Source organism: Zasmidium cellare (assembly GCF_010093935.1).
Source record: "Zasmidium cellare ATCC 36951 unplaced genomic scaffold M409scaffold_44, whole genome shotgun sequence".
NCBI lineage: Eukaryota > Fungi > Ascomycota > Dothideomycetes > Mycosphaerellales > Mycosphaerellaceae > Zasmidium > Zasmidium cellare.
Window position 1 is genome coordinate 40,445 of NW_022986988.1, and position 13,191 is coordinate 53,635.

Here is a 13,191-nt window from a genome sequence, read left to right on the forward strand (position 1 = left end):
CGACCTCCAGTCGCTCCTTCTTCGAAATCGTAAACACCACCACGCCTTCTGCTCTATTACCGGCATCCGCCCTCCTCCGCTGATTCCGGCCTTCTCCTGACGCTGCTCCAACTTGATCGCGTGCTACGGAACAACCACACCATTGCTGAGCGAACGGCCTCTTCTTTGCGCGCCTTCTGGCGCCTCATTACACCAACATAAATCAACCGCGAATCAATTGAAAACAACATGGCGAACGCGACGGCATACTACGATCTCCCTCCCCTCCCCGAATACACCCTCAAGCCATTGCCACCGCTCATACCCGGCATACCAGACCCGTACCTGTCATTGGCGCTGCCTATCATCGCGTACTGGGCAGTGTCGATGTTCTTCCATTGCATCGACGAGTGGGATCTCTTTCCGCAGTACCGGTTGCACACTCCCGCCGAACTGTTAAAGAGGAACCATGTGAGCAGGTGGGATGTTTTCAAGGATGTCATCATACAACAGGTGATACAGACCGTTGTGGGCATGGGATTGACGTTGACGGAGCCGGAGGCGGTATTTGGGAAAGAGGAGTACGAAGTGGCGTGGTGGGCGCAGAACGTGAGAGTCGCGCAAAGGGCTCTCCCGGCCGTGCTGGCTGCCATTGGATTGGACGCGAAGACTTTGGCGAACAACTTGGCTCCATCGCATGCCATGCTGGCGAGTGCGATCTCTGGTGGCGTCTACCCAGGTCTTGTGCAGACTGTGACGCTGATGGGCGAGCCGATTTCCGCGCCTGCGTTTGCAAGTTGGGAGCTGCTGGTGGCGAAGGCGATATACTACGTCGCGATACCGGCTTTCCAATTCTTGCTGGCCATCTGCATTGTGGATACCTGGCAGTACTTCCTCCATCGGGCCATGCACATGAACAAGTGGTTGTACACTACCTTCCACAGCCGACACCATCGCCTTTACGTGCCGTATGCTTACGGTGCGCTGTACAACCACCCGTTCGAGGGCTTCCTCCTGGACACACTCGGCGCTGGCATTGGCTATTTGGTGTCTGGAATGACGGTCAGGCAAAGTATGTGGTTCTTCACCATGTCGACGATCAAGACTGTGGATGATCATTGTGGGTACTCATTCCCGTGGGACCCACTGCAGCACCTCACCAGCAACAACGCCGGCTACCACGATGTGCATCACCAAAGTTGGGGCATCAAAACGAACTTCTCCCAACCCTTCTTCACTTTCTGGGATGGACTTCTTGGAACCAAGTGGACGGGCGGGGATGTGAGCGCACGATACGAGAGAGCCAAGATTGCGGCGCAGAAGAAGCTTGATGCCGACAATACTTCTGTGACTGGGTCAGCCGCCAACGAAAGCGCTCAATCTGATCGAGTGTACGAGAAGGAAGCGGTCAAGGCAACTTCAACAGCAAGAGCACTGCGAACAGTCGCCGAACCCACCGTCCCAGCAGGGAAAGCAACCCTCCAAGCTCTTGGATCGAGACAGCAGGTTCTGGAAGATCCGGTGGCAGGGGGCATCAACATAATCGCCGAAGAAAGTTTAGAGGAGATGAAAGCCCAGCAGAGGCTTCGATCGAGTCCGAGGAAACGGACGACGAGTTCGGGATTGAAGGGGTTGGCCGATAGGGTGGGCGAATCTTCGCATTGCAAAGGCACGGGCGTGCTGGGCGTTGAGAGTGGGAGTCGGAGGAGGTAATCGTAATACATGTCCTTGTGTGTGTACCAGCTTCATGTGAATATATATATTGTTTTTCGAAATGTCAGACTGACTGTACGGTCTTCGATGGTGGTTGCTTGTCCCCACTCATAAGAAAGTGTCTTGTTGATCAAGCTGAACCTAAGATCATCACAAGCCTCACGCGAGCTATTGCCAAATCGAAGCTATACTGTCCTCTCGAAACGACGATCCCAATGAGAAGAGGTTTTGACAGCACCTGTCAGCGATATGGTCATTGTCATTGGGTGTGTGGATGCTCTGCGGGTGAGACGGCCAGGCCGCCACTTTCCGCGTACTGTATCCATCCGTCCCACTTCACCTTTCATCGACATCACCTTTGACTATATCGTTAGTGGTCTCCTGCCGTGAGTGGTGCTTTGACGTGTCCAAACTATTACTGAATCGGGATGTCTCTGGTTCGTGAGAGACTGTCTGGAGGTTCTAGCTGAACAGGTCTCTCCATACGAACGAAGCACGCCACGGTGATGTTGGATTCCAGCTCGTTGACGAGATGCAGACGATGATGAAAGAACAAGGCGTAGAGTTCCCCATCGCGTACTGCCCCCTGTCGCCGCGTGGTTCGTATCGATACGCAGCCCATCCGATGGCGCGGATCTGTGAAGAAGCCAACCAGGTGCATCTCGAGCGGCACGTGGAGGCCATCCCACCAACGCTAGCACCGCATCCAGCTGCGGCAACGAGGCGGCGGAGGTGGGCCGTCGCCTGTAACGACTGCACAAAACTGTAATGAACGAGGACAAGCTTCCGGGATGCAGCTAGACAGACAAGAAGTGGCTAAGCTCCAGCCGCAGCATGGCAAGCATGCCTAATACCTCGCCGCCCATTGGCTGCGTGCCTTGGTGCCTCGCGTGCGCTGCTCGAGGTTCGCACGGCCATTGACGACATGCCGGGCTCCAGAGCCAATCTTCGCCGTGTCGAGCTGATGAGGCGCCTTCCTTCGTCTGGGTAGCTTGCCGGGAGCTGGAGCTGTCTCAATAAAATGTCCTGCTCCTCGTCCTCCTCCTCCGTGCTGGGGGATCTGATGAGCTGTTGTTGTTCCTGAACCTCATCTGATCTCCAAGATGAAGTTCTCCCTCGTGTCTGTCCTCGCCGGCTCGGCTCTGGCTTCGGCGAGCTGGGTCAAGAACCTGAACTACCGCTCACCCTCAGAGAACCACCCGGGCATGGGAATCGCTCTGCACAAGGTCAACAAGAGAAACACTCCAGACAAGCAGTTCACCGCCGACCAGCTCAACTTCACCCACGGCATTGCTTCGGGAGATCCATACCCTGACTCCGTCATCCTCTGGACGAGAGTCGCTCCCGCAGGACCACCCAACGGCAGCAACGCTTCTGTCAGCGGCTACGTCCCTCTCTACAATCACGGACCCGTGCAGGTGTCCACAGCACCAGTCTGCGTGCAGTTCAAGGTCGCCAGGACCCCAGACTTCAAAGAGGTTGAGAGCAGCGGCACGGCATACACCTCCAGCGACATCGACTACACCGTCAAGGTCGAGGCGAGCAACTTGACCGCATGGACGAGGTACTACTACCAGTTCAACATCTGCAACTCCAACAAGACGAGCCCGCTCGGCCGCACCAAGACCACTCCCGCCGAGAACGACTACGTCGCAAAGGTTGGCCTGGCCATCTACTCCTGCTCCAACTACCCATTTGGATTCTTCAACGCTTTCGGCAACTCGGTCCGCAAGAACAGCGTGGACTTTGTTGTTCATCTTGGAGATTACATTTATGAATATGCAGGTGATGGTGACTATGGATACGGCTACAGCATCAACCGTATTCCTAAGCCAGAACGTATCATCTATACTCTGTTGGACTACCGCGAGCGAATTGCTACCTACCGTACTGATCAGGACCTGCTGCTGTCCCATCAGACGTACCGTGAGTATATCACTCCGTCATAATTTCATGGGAAATGCTGACAACTTTCTCAAGCCTGGATCCAGGTCTGGGACGACCATGAGGTCTCTGACAACACCTACAGAGACGGTGCCTCCGAGCTCAACAACACTGAGGCCTCGTTCGTCATGGATGGTGGTGTTTCTGTTGATCAGCGCAAGATGAACGCCGTTCGTGCCTACTTCGAGTGGATGCCAATTCGTCAGGTAAGTTCCAGCACCACCATGTCTACAATTATGTTCTAACCCAGTCTAAGGTGGAAATGGACGACAACCTTAGAATCTGGCGCAACTTCAAGATCGGCTCGCTGTTCGACCTGATCATGCTCGACACCCGCCAGTACGACCGCTCGATCACCGATCTCTACTGGAACACCGACTACATCCACCAAATCTCCAACGACGCCGGACGCTCCCTCATGGGCAGCCGTCAAGAGAACTGGTTCTACAACACCCTCGGTGAGTCCTCCACCCGTGGTGCTCGCTGGAGGATCATCGGCTCGCAGACCGTTTTCTCCAAGGTCAACGAGTCGGTCAGCTACGGCAACACCAACCCTCTTGACTACGATGCCTGGGACGGATACCAGGCCAACCGCAACCGTACCCTCGACTACCTGACCAAGAACAACATTGGCAACAACATTGTCATTTCCGGTGACAGCCACGCTTCGTGGGTTTCTGACCTCGTCTGGCTCGACCACGTAAGTTTAAAAACCCCCAACAAGCCACACCATCACACTGACATTACCTACAGTCCAACTACTCCGTCTCAAGCGGCGCCGGCGGCCTCGGCGTCGAATTCGCCGGCTCAGCCGTCTCCTCCCCCTGCCCCTACGGCGCCAACATCACCATCAACTCGGCCAACAACTACTCCAACTGGCTCGAAGCCAACAACCCGGAACTCCACTGGAACGACCTCTACTACCGCGGCTACTTCGAGCTCCAACTCTCCTACGACGAGGTCAACGCCTCCTTCTTCGGCCTGCCATCCCTCCTCACCCGCAACCCGTACGAGATCTCCCTCGCCAACTTCACCGTCAAGAGCGGGGAGAACCGCTTGCAGCGCCCGATAGCGAGCGGGATTGCGGAGAGTGGCAGTTTGAAGGGCGGGCAGGTGCAGCAGACGAATGCGACGAATAATACGCAGACCGGGGAGTGGATCGTGAGTCATTTTAACATGTCGGTTACCTAGAAGTTGGAAAGATGGGAGGGGAAATCGACGGGGAAATCGACAGGGAAATGATGAGGTGATGATTGGAATGATCCAAGGCACTGTGCAAAAGGCATTGTGATGATGATATAGAAGACGCTCATTAGATGAAAAATGAACGAGCAAGCTACACTCCCTCATCCATCCGCCCAAAGTAGAAAGCATAGAATGTCAACGTCTCTCCGACCGTGAACATCTTACAAAGCTTCTCATTACACTTGCGATTGCTTAGGTAGCTCGCGAGCAACAGAGATGATGTTCTAGATGTTCTATACTTGGTTTGACCGGAAATAAGGGGGAAGTGTAGAGCAATGAGCTCAAGATCTTTCACCACAGGACCCTACCATTCATGACAGCGACTCGGTCTTGTCTTCAACCTCTTCACAGAAGCAAGACCAAACTCACATCGTGCGTGAAAATGAGGCAAATAGGGGCAAGTTTCGTGATACCCAACCCATCCCCCTCAACAATCCGTCCCCATCTCCCTCCCCCACACTCCCACAACCACCAAAATCTAATACCTCCCCTCAAAAGTATCCACCTTCCCCCTCACAACCTCCGCCACCGCATCCCTAATCGGCGTCTCCCCACCCACCACATCAATCGCCAACCCCTTCGTCCCGTCATTCTTCAGCACCTCGACCACAAACGCCGCGACATCCTCGCGGGGGATCATATTGTTCAGATGGACTTTGCCGGCGGCGACTTTGCCCGTCGCGGGGTCTTGGCTGAGGCCGCCGGGGCGCACGATGGTGTATTCGAGTCCCCGGCGCGAGTTTTGGGTTACGAGGGAGGTGTCGGCGGTTAGTTTGGCGGACATGTAGGGCTGGGGTGTATACATGGTTAGCACGAAGGTTCTTGTTGTGAGGTGGTTTTACATAAGGGAGGTGATGTGTATTCACGTACCCCGATAGCATTCCAAACTTTATTACTCCGATCTCTATCCCCATCGTTATACCACTCCGGCTCAGGCTTGTTCTCGCGATCGCGGACGTCCACGGCCGAGATGATGATGTAGCGTTTTGTGAGGCCGGCTTTGGCCGTGGCGTCCTAAGAAAAAAGATCACTCTCAGCCTACGCGGATCAGATGCTCGTGTGGGATTGATGGAGACGTACCATACTCCGAATAGCACCTTCGTTATCCACGGCTTTGGTCCGATCGGGGGATCCGCCTCCTGCGCCTGCTGCCCAGACTGTGGGAATCACATATCCACGTTAGCTAGAAATGTCTTTTGAGCGACTTATGCGTATGGAAAAGGACTGACTTATAGTCGACGGCTTAGTCTCCTTAATCGTCTTGACCATATCATCCACCGAGGAGTCCTCGATGGATTGGAGGATGGGTTTGCCGCCGAGGGATTTGACGTCGTCTTGTTGTTCGGGTTTTCTCTGCTCAACACCAGATCCATCAGCATTGATCTTGTTCTGTAGAGGATCTTGAGGAGTTTGGTGTTATTTCTTACGATAATGGAGTACACATTATGTCCCTCGGCGGCGAGCAGTCGCGTGATGTGACGGGCGACCTTGCCTGAGCCGCCGAAGATGAGGGTGTTGGCCATGATGGATGGATTGAATTCTTTCGATGGTAGAGCCTTGAATGTCCAGGTTGTAGTCCAGGTCTAACTTGTTCTTATTATACCACGGAAGCAAAGCGGCACTCGTTTCTCCCCTCTTCCATCATCACTCTCAGCATACTAAACATCCATGAGGGGATGACGTCGAGCTCAGGGTAGCTTCTCATAATCAGCCGGCCAATACCCGGTTGTGTCTTCGATCTCGGATATGCAAGATTTCAGCCTCAGGCACACCGAATTTCGAACCCTTTGGCGATGAGCCGTGAGGACCGGGTCATCGGTGAAAGTCAAAGCAATATTGCGTGCTCTGGCGTGCTTGTAAAGAGACGTCGTTTCACGATCATTACTTGAAAACTTGCATCCGTTTCCCTACTGTCATCAGAAGTGAATGTCTTCTTTATCAACCACCGTCGCTGCTTGTGTCGAGCGAGAACAACGCCAAATCCAACGCCAACCCCGACCGCCCTCCATTACAACAAGGCCGTAAACATCGTCATTACATTCCTCAGGATGATCACGCGCGCCATCTACAACTTGATGGCGTACTGCTTCAAGTACTCGTAATCCGCCACATTTTCGTCGACCGTCCGCTTGATCAAGTCGGCCGCTTCCTGGCCATACTTCTCGACCCATTCGGCGTACAACTCCTCGTCGCTCTTGGGCGCCTTTTTCTACAGGAGAGATGAGTCATCAGCCTTTGATCCAATGCTGATTGAAGTAGGTGAGTAAAGACACTTACATGCTGTCTCGGCTTGAGATCAGTCGAGTTGATGGCATCGTCGTGGAAGCCATCCCATTTCTCGAATTGCTCACGAGCGAACTGATGAGCCTCCTCCGAATCCCAGTTCAGCATGGCCTCGCTGAAATCCAGACCGACCGACTCGCAGTACTTCCTAAGGTACCCGACCGGGTCGTCCAGCATGTCATCGGCGTCAAGGACACAGATCTCGACCTGGCCTGGCGGCACCTCCATGTTCGGAGTTCTGGTGCAGACCTTGGGACCGACCAGGCCGGCATCCTTCAGGTAGTCGAACAGACGGCGCAGTTCATCGTACCCGGCCTCCTCAGGCATGAAATAGTCGAAGCCAGTCCTCTGCACCAACGGCGGAATACAGCATCGGTAGTAGCTGGGGATGGCAGACTTGGGATGACGAATGAGGAACGTGAAGTGGAACTTCTCGAGGATTTCCCTGGGCACAACAGTTGGATTGTCGGCCTCGGCCTTGCAGCCTTCATACGGGAACGGCGGGCTCTTGGGCGAGCTGGCCGTGGAAGAGGGCAATGCGACGCCCGAATCGTGGTCGCTGTCGGTATCCTTACCGCCAGCGACGACAGGCAGTCCACTCGTTCCGACTCCACGCTCGATCCTGGCAAGAGACGGAGCGATGGCTGAAGACTGCTGGTTCGGTGGAACGAGATAGTAGGTGATGTCTTTGATAAAGACACGCTTGCCCTGGTGGAATGTTAGCGGACACGATCATCTGTTTCAACAACTTTGATTGATGCTGCGACGATGGAATGGGAGATGGGTCATGGGTGATGCTGGCGCTTTACAGAAATCTTCGGCCGGCCCTTCCTGCACGACCACGCAAACTCTGCTTTTGGGGCGCGAAGAAACCATTCTTCGACAATGGAAAGAAACACATGCGATGAAATGTGCAATGGGAAAGGCTTCAATGGAAGATGCGACCGGGCTGAACGTTGAGCGACCTACCTCAGCGGCTTCCTGCTCGATCCTGTCCATAATAGTCCTGAAGGTGGAATCGCTGAATCCGCTCTCAGCGCGAGCCTTCTCGTCGGCCTCGAAGCGGCTGCCCATTCGCTCGGGGCCGTAGTAATATGCGTCGCCGAAGGGCTCGTGGATGGTCTGGAGCGATTGGCGGCGAGTCATGAAGACCTGGGCGATGTCAGTCGATGCGGTTGGTAAGTTCTGATGGTAGACTCACTCTCTCGAATGCCGTGGAGCATGCCCTGGGATGGGTTGCTACAAACACTGGCTTGTTCAACATGATGCCTCAGGTAAGGTGTGCACTTTCAGTCGGTAGATAATAGACGTATAGAATGCGATTTCCACCAATGCAGAGTAATACAATGGGCGAAGTGAAGTGAGGTCAAATAGAGGTGATTGGAATGTCCAAGCGAACAAAGAACTTAAGTGACGATGGAATGTCGGTTCCTGTCAAAACTCGTTGAAAGAACAATGAGACGACTGTGACGAGGGTCTACGTACGGGCAGGAGGGCACGGCAAGGATGGACGGACAGAGACGAGCGAATGCCGGGCCAGTCGCCGAGGCTGCGCTCCCGCAAGCAAGGCACGCAAGCCAGCACCAGCATTCAATCAAAGTCAGCGTCTACCCACAGGTTGAGAAGGCAAAACTGCTGGGCGGCGCTGCAAGCATGGGGCGCCATTCACGTAACAAGACGGCCCTCGCAGCCAGTGACGAGCGCACGCCACGAGAGTCGTGGATCCGGGTCCCATCCACGCTTGGGGGATCTAGTACACGCAAAAGGGCAGTGGATTAGTAGTAGCATTGCTGATGTGCAGACAGAAAAAACTCGAATCCTCGAGGGCCCCAATGATGGAGGTTGATGAGGGTGCTGCTGCCCCACTGTGGCTCCCGCGCAATCGGAGCAATCAAAGATGGGAGCGGCTTGGCGGTGCAGGCGAGGCAAGCGAGGCCGAGCCACGGCCGCGTTTCTTGTCTGGATCATCACACAGAAAAGAGGAACATGTGAAAGAGTGAGGGAGGTATAGCTTTCGACGTACAAGATGGGAAAGGGTGTATGAGGTGTCGTCGAGATAATAGACGGGCCCGGCCGAGTCAGAGCACGCTGGACCATCACTAGGTCGAGCACGCCATCCAGAGGCATGCTGATACGCTTTGGAGACTGTGCAACTGTCGCGCAAGAACCGTATGGGGAAGTCTTCTCTCGATAGCGATGACCGTTCGTGCTCCCCCAAGGTACAGCGCGCGTGGATGGGTGGCAGCTCTCGCGGCTACTGCGTCTACAATCTTCACGGCAACATCTCGCGTGTCTCTGATCGTCCAAGATGCACATGGCGTTGCACCATCGACATCGACTTCGTGTCCCACGCCACTCGCGCCTCTGCTCGTGTTCTGCAGGTCTTTGACGGCCTTGTCCTGGTGGCGAGAGTGCGAGGTCGGCGTGAAGGGTCTTCAAGTGTGTTCTCTGTCTGCCTCGGCTAGCTGTGGTCTTGGTCGAAGCCCCTTTTCAACCTCATGTCGACGGTGAGGTTGCTTCTCGAGAGCACTTGTCCGCCCAGACACTCCTCGTCGTCAACTCGAAAGGATGGACGCGAGTGTCAGCGTGGGATGCAACCCTTCTGCTCTCTGCAACCCACTGCTGAGGATGGTGCAATAGCTGCAGGAGATGATGTTGTTCCTCGCCTGTATGGCACCGCTGATATCGAGGCCTTGGGACATCTGAACTGTGTGGCATGACATTGCACAATAGACCACGTTCACTCAGATCACTCGACATCGACCGATGGGAAGTGCACTTCGACGTCCTCAGGGGAAGAGTCAGAACAGTCCTGCAGCCACTCCCGCAGAGCATACCAGTCGTCCGGATCCCACGTCGAACTCATTATACCAGCAGAGCGAGCAGTGGTAGAAGACTTGCGGCCAGTCGGCATCGCACCGATCGCATTTTCGTATTCCTTGCTCGTTAGGCTGGAACTGTTCCGATGGAAGCACGTCCGGTAGCGTCTTTATCAAGTCTTCCATGAGCTGTGGCTCGTCGTCCGCCCTGTGGCCGGTCTCGGCGAATCTGTAGAGCAGCATGTGCGCGTTCCATTCATCTTGTGTGGCGAACAGCCCTTGTAGAGTCGGACAGTCTGGCAAGACGCAGGTGTATGACAAGAGGTCCTGAGCGATGTGCTTTCTGGATGTAGTCAGAACAGAATCCGACACGAACAGCAATGATAGATTTCACTTCCAGCGATCGCCCGTGAGAAACCTCTACGGCAGACTTTGACAACAGCAGGGGCCTTTGAACACAGTCGTGCCTGATTCCGATGCCGGTGGTCGCGGATACTTTACTTTTTCAAGCGTGGTAGAGATCTGGGTGGTATTGCCTTGGAGGCCAGGAGGGAGTGTCTTGGGTGGTTTAAAGTCGTGCGCCGTGATTTTGCACATAGATGAAACGAATCTTCCTCAGAAGGTTCGCCTCAACGAGTCGACGCTGGATATCATTGGGTCTGTAGCTGAGAGCTGCAGATGGTTTGAAAGAAGTGCCGAGTACGGCAAGAAGGCGGACGCATAGCTCAGCGTGATCTTCTGGGTCAAATTGTCGATCGGCCTTGACAAGTTTTGAGCAGGTCCCTGCCCTTCTCAACGCAGCGGATAGCCGTACCAGCAAGTCAGCCTCGGCCTCGTGCGTATTCTAGTAGCAGATCAACCAGCGTTGGAACAGGTGTTACATCGGAACATGTGATGCCAGGCCGGGATAACTTCACAGGCGCTATATTAGCGTCTCACACAGATGCATAGGGCGATAATTGCCGTGAGAAGTTGGAGAGAGCCTTGGGGTGTTGATTCATCAAGTTAGGGGAGCCCGGGTTTTGGGGTGACATAGCATGCTCCAGCTGACGCCCCAATTGCCATACGTCGCTGACTTGAGCTGAGGCTTGCACATGGAGGCAAGGCAGGCTGATATCGTCCTCCCACCTTCTCCATCGCTTGACTGATAAGTCATATTCCCAACAAGCTTCATGATTGACTCGAAAACAAAAGCAGAATGATGGATCAAGGAAGTCTTCTGATCGCACCCAGCTTTCGTTTCATACCGCACACGTGCTCGACACGACTATGAAGCCTTCTCGTCGATCCTACCCGCCCTCATTGCAGGTTGACTGCCGTCAATGCATTTGAGCTGTCAGCAACCTATCCAGATATCGAAAAGGTGGTTGAGCATGGTTATGACGTTCTGAAGTCCGACCGAAAGAACGCGTTGGGGCCTTTTGGGCTACATCCCTGGATACTCAGGGCGAACGATCCTGATTTGTCTGCTGCCTTGTATGCACAAACGGGTTAGAAGTAGGCTTCAGCCTCGTTCGACATAGTCTGGAGTCACGAGTGGGTTACGTCGTTCAAGGTTCAATCCCTTCCATGTGCTTTCTCGGCCGGCCGGATCGTATTCATCGCGTTGACCACCATCCTCCGCGTCTCGTTAACAATTGTCCGGGCTCCATGAACATTCTCGCAGCCACTGGCGGCTAGTGATCTGTAGCAACGGACGCTCTCGCCCCACGGACTACGCGTACTGTGGGACGCTTTTCGTCGAGCACGTCATGGACTTCTTGCTCGAGAATATGTCAAATGTCACGATGGAGACTTCTGAGCATTTGCAAGGGTACTCGTAGTGTTACTTAACAATGAATGAGTCATGAGAAGACAGCGGTGTGCCCTGTGGATTTGGCATGCTTATCCAATGTATTGTAGTATAGAACCCTATTCTACCAATTCTTCTCCCGGAGGATGTGATCCGAGAGCAAAGTCCTTGTCTTCGTCTGACCATCATTTTCGAGCGCCCCTCGAAATCATTGGGCCGGACCAACTTTGAAAGAACCGACCCCGTTTGGATACGTCGACTCGTCGGGAACATAACACTCCGGGTCGTCTGCATTGGGGAAAATTCCCGTGATTTGGTTCGCGCAAGCCGTATCGCTGTAGAGAAACACTTCGCCGTCGCCCGTGCTAGAGTCGAGGGTGCCGCTGATGACGAGCGAGTTGACGTTCGACGAGAGAGCTTGAACATTGGTGCAGTCGTCGCTCGCCGTTACCGTGAATTCCAGCGCGCTGTTGCATTGTCGTCCGGTATAGCCTTCGATGCTGACTTGTGCAGTGGCAAATGGCATCACGGCGGCGGCGCCGAGCAGAAGGGAGAAGGTGGCAAGCATGTTTGGGGAGCGGCCTGTGTCGTTGTCTTGGCTGGAGATGGAACTGATCACATTTGGACGGCATTGAGCTGCGATTTATACTCGACTCCATGAACTTCGACATAACTGAGACGGATCAATGCTCTCGATCCTGTGCACGTCCGTCTACAGTTGGCAGCATTATTAATGCCTCGTTGCGACTACTAAGCTACAACTACTGTATCGCGTTAGGACATAATGGGCTTCAAAGTTCGTTCGGTGCCCTTTTAGTCTCCTAGACGCTTCCAGCTTAGGCATTCGGGAAACCATAAAGCGCACTATCACACACTCGACTACATGACAAAGGGATACTTCGAATCTCAAACGTTCTCCTAGTCTACACTTGCTCAGTTACAAGCCTGCGTTGTGCATTGTAAACCGATGTTTCGGATTGCAAGACATTCGATCTCTCGTTCTTAGTTTTCTTGCCTAGCCGTCCTTTCTATTTCGCGGTATAAATATGTTCACCTTCCAAATGAGGTGCTACCTGTTTTGGTAGAAACGTCTACATACGACGCACTACATATTCAAGAAACGACTCATAGATCCTTGCGGTGTTGTAGACTGGAAAGACAAACTTTATGTTGACAACGGTTCTCCCATAGTTCGGCCCGTGTACAACTCCCAAGTCCATTGTGAGGAGCCGATCTTCTCCTCGGCATCCCTGCGTGCACTATATGCGTACTATCCATGTTCTCTCTCCCACGTGCAAGATGATGTGATTCAGTACAAGCCAGTTCTAAGCCGCAAACGGCCGTCGTTTCGAACGATGTTACTCTGTTTGCAGGCTTACGTCTCATCGAGTGCTACGCCCGAACGTTCTATGCTCT

At 53.9% G+C, this 13,191-nt stretch overlaps 5 protein-coding genes across 5 annotated transcripts; 2 read left to right on the top strand and 3 right to left on the bottom strand.

Moving 5' to 3' along the window:
- Positions 1–228: 228 nt before the first annotated feature.
- M409DRAFT_28542 (uncharacterized protein) lies at positions 229–1,692 on the top strand (the record flags this gene model as incomplete). Its single annotated transcript, XM_033809086.1, has 1 exon — positions 229–1,692. The coding sequence occupies one exon, from the start codon at positions 229–231 to the stop codon at positions 1,690–1,692; it is 1,464 nt and encodes a 487-aa protein (XP_033661825.1).
- A 1,103-nt stretch (positions 1,693–2,795) lies between these two features.
- Positions 2,796–4,827, top strand: M409DRAFT_59465 (uncharacterized protein; the record flags this gene model as incomplete). Its single annotated transcript, XM_033814203.1, has 4 exons — positions 2,796–3,618; positions 3,673–3,842; positions 3,887–4,336; positions 4,390–4,827. The coding sequence occupies 4 exons, from the start codon at positions 2,796–2,798 to the stop codon at positions 4,825–4,827; spliced, it is 1,881 nt and encodes a 626-aa protein (XP_033661826.1).
- A 532-nt stretch (positions 4,828–5,359) lies between these two features.
- M409DRAFT_28544 (uncharacterized protein) lies at positions 5,360–6,404 on the bottom strand (the record flags this gene model as incomplete). Its single annotated transcript, XM_033809087.1, has 5 exons — positions 5,360–5,671; positions 5,752–5,895; positions 5,962–6,038; positions 6,111–6,234; positions 6,309–6,404. The coding sequence occupies 5 exons, from the start codon at positions 6,402–6,404 to the stop codon at positions 5,360–5,362; spliced, it is 753 nt and encodes a 250-aa protein (XP_033661827.1).
- Positions 6,405–6,946: 542 nt separating this feature from the next.
- Positions 6,947–8,428, bottom strand: M409DRAFT_37642 (uncharacterized protein; the record flags this gene model as incomplete). The annotated part of the gene is made up of 5 exons (XM_033810771.1): positions 6,947–7,090; positions 7,159–7,641; positions 7,708–7,872; positions 8,134–8,316; positions 8,366–8,428. 5 exons carry the CDS (start codon positions 8,426–8,428, stop codon positions 6,947–6,949), a joined length of 1,038 nt encoding a protein of 345 aa, XP_033661828.1.
- A 3,555-nt stretch (positions 8,429–11,983) lies between these two features.
- Positions 11,984–12,343, bottom strand: M409DRAFT_59468 (uncharacterized protein; the record flags this gene model as incomplete). The annotated part of the gene is made up of 1 exon (XM_033814204.1): positions 11,984–12,343. One exon carries the CDS (start codon positions 12,341–12,343, stop codon positions 11,984–11,986), a length of 360 nt encoding a protein of 119 aa, XP_033661829.1.
- Positions 12,344–13,191: the final 848 nt, after the last annotated feature.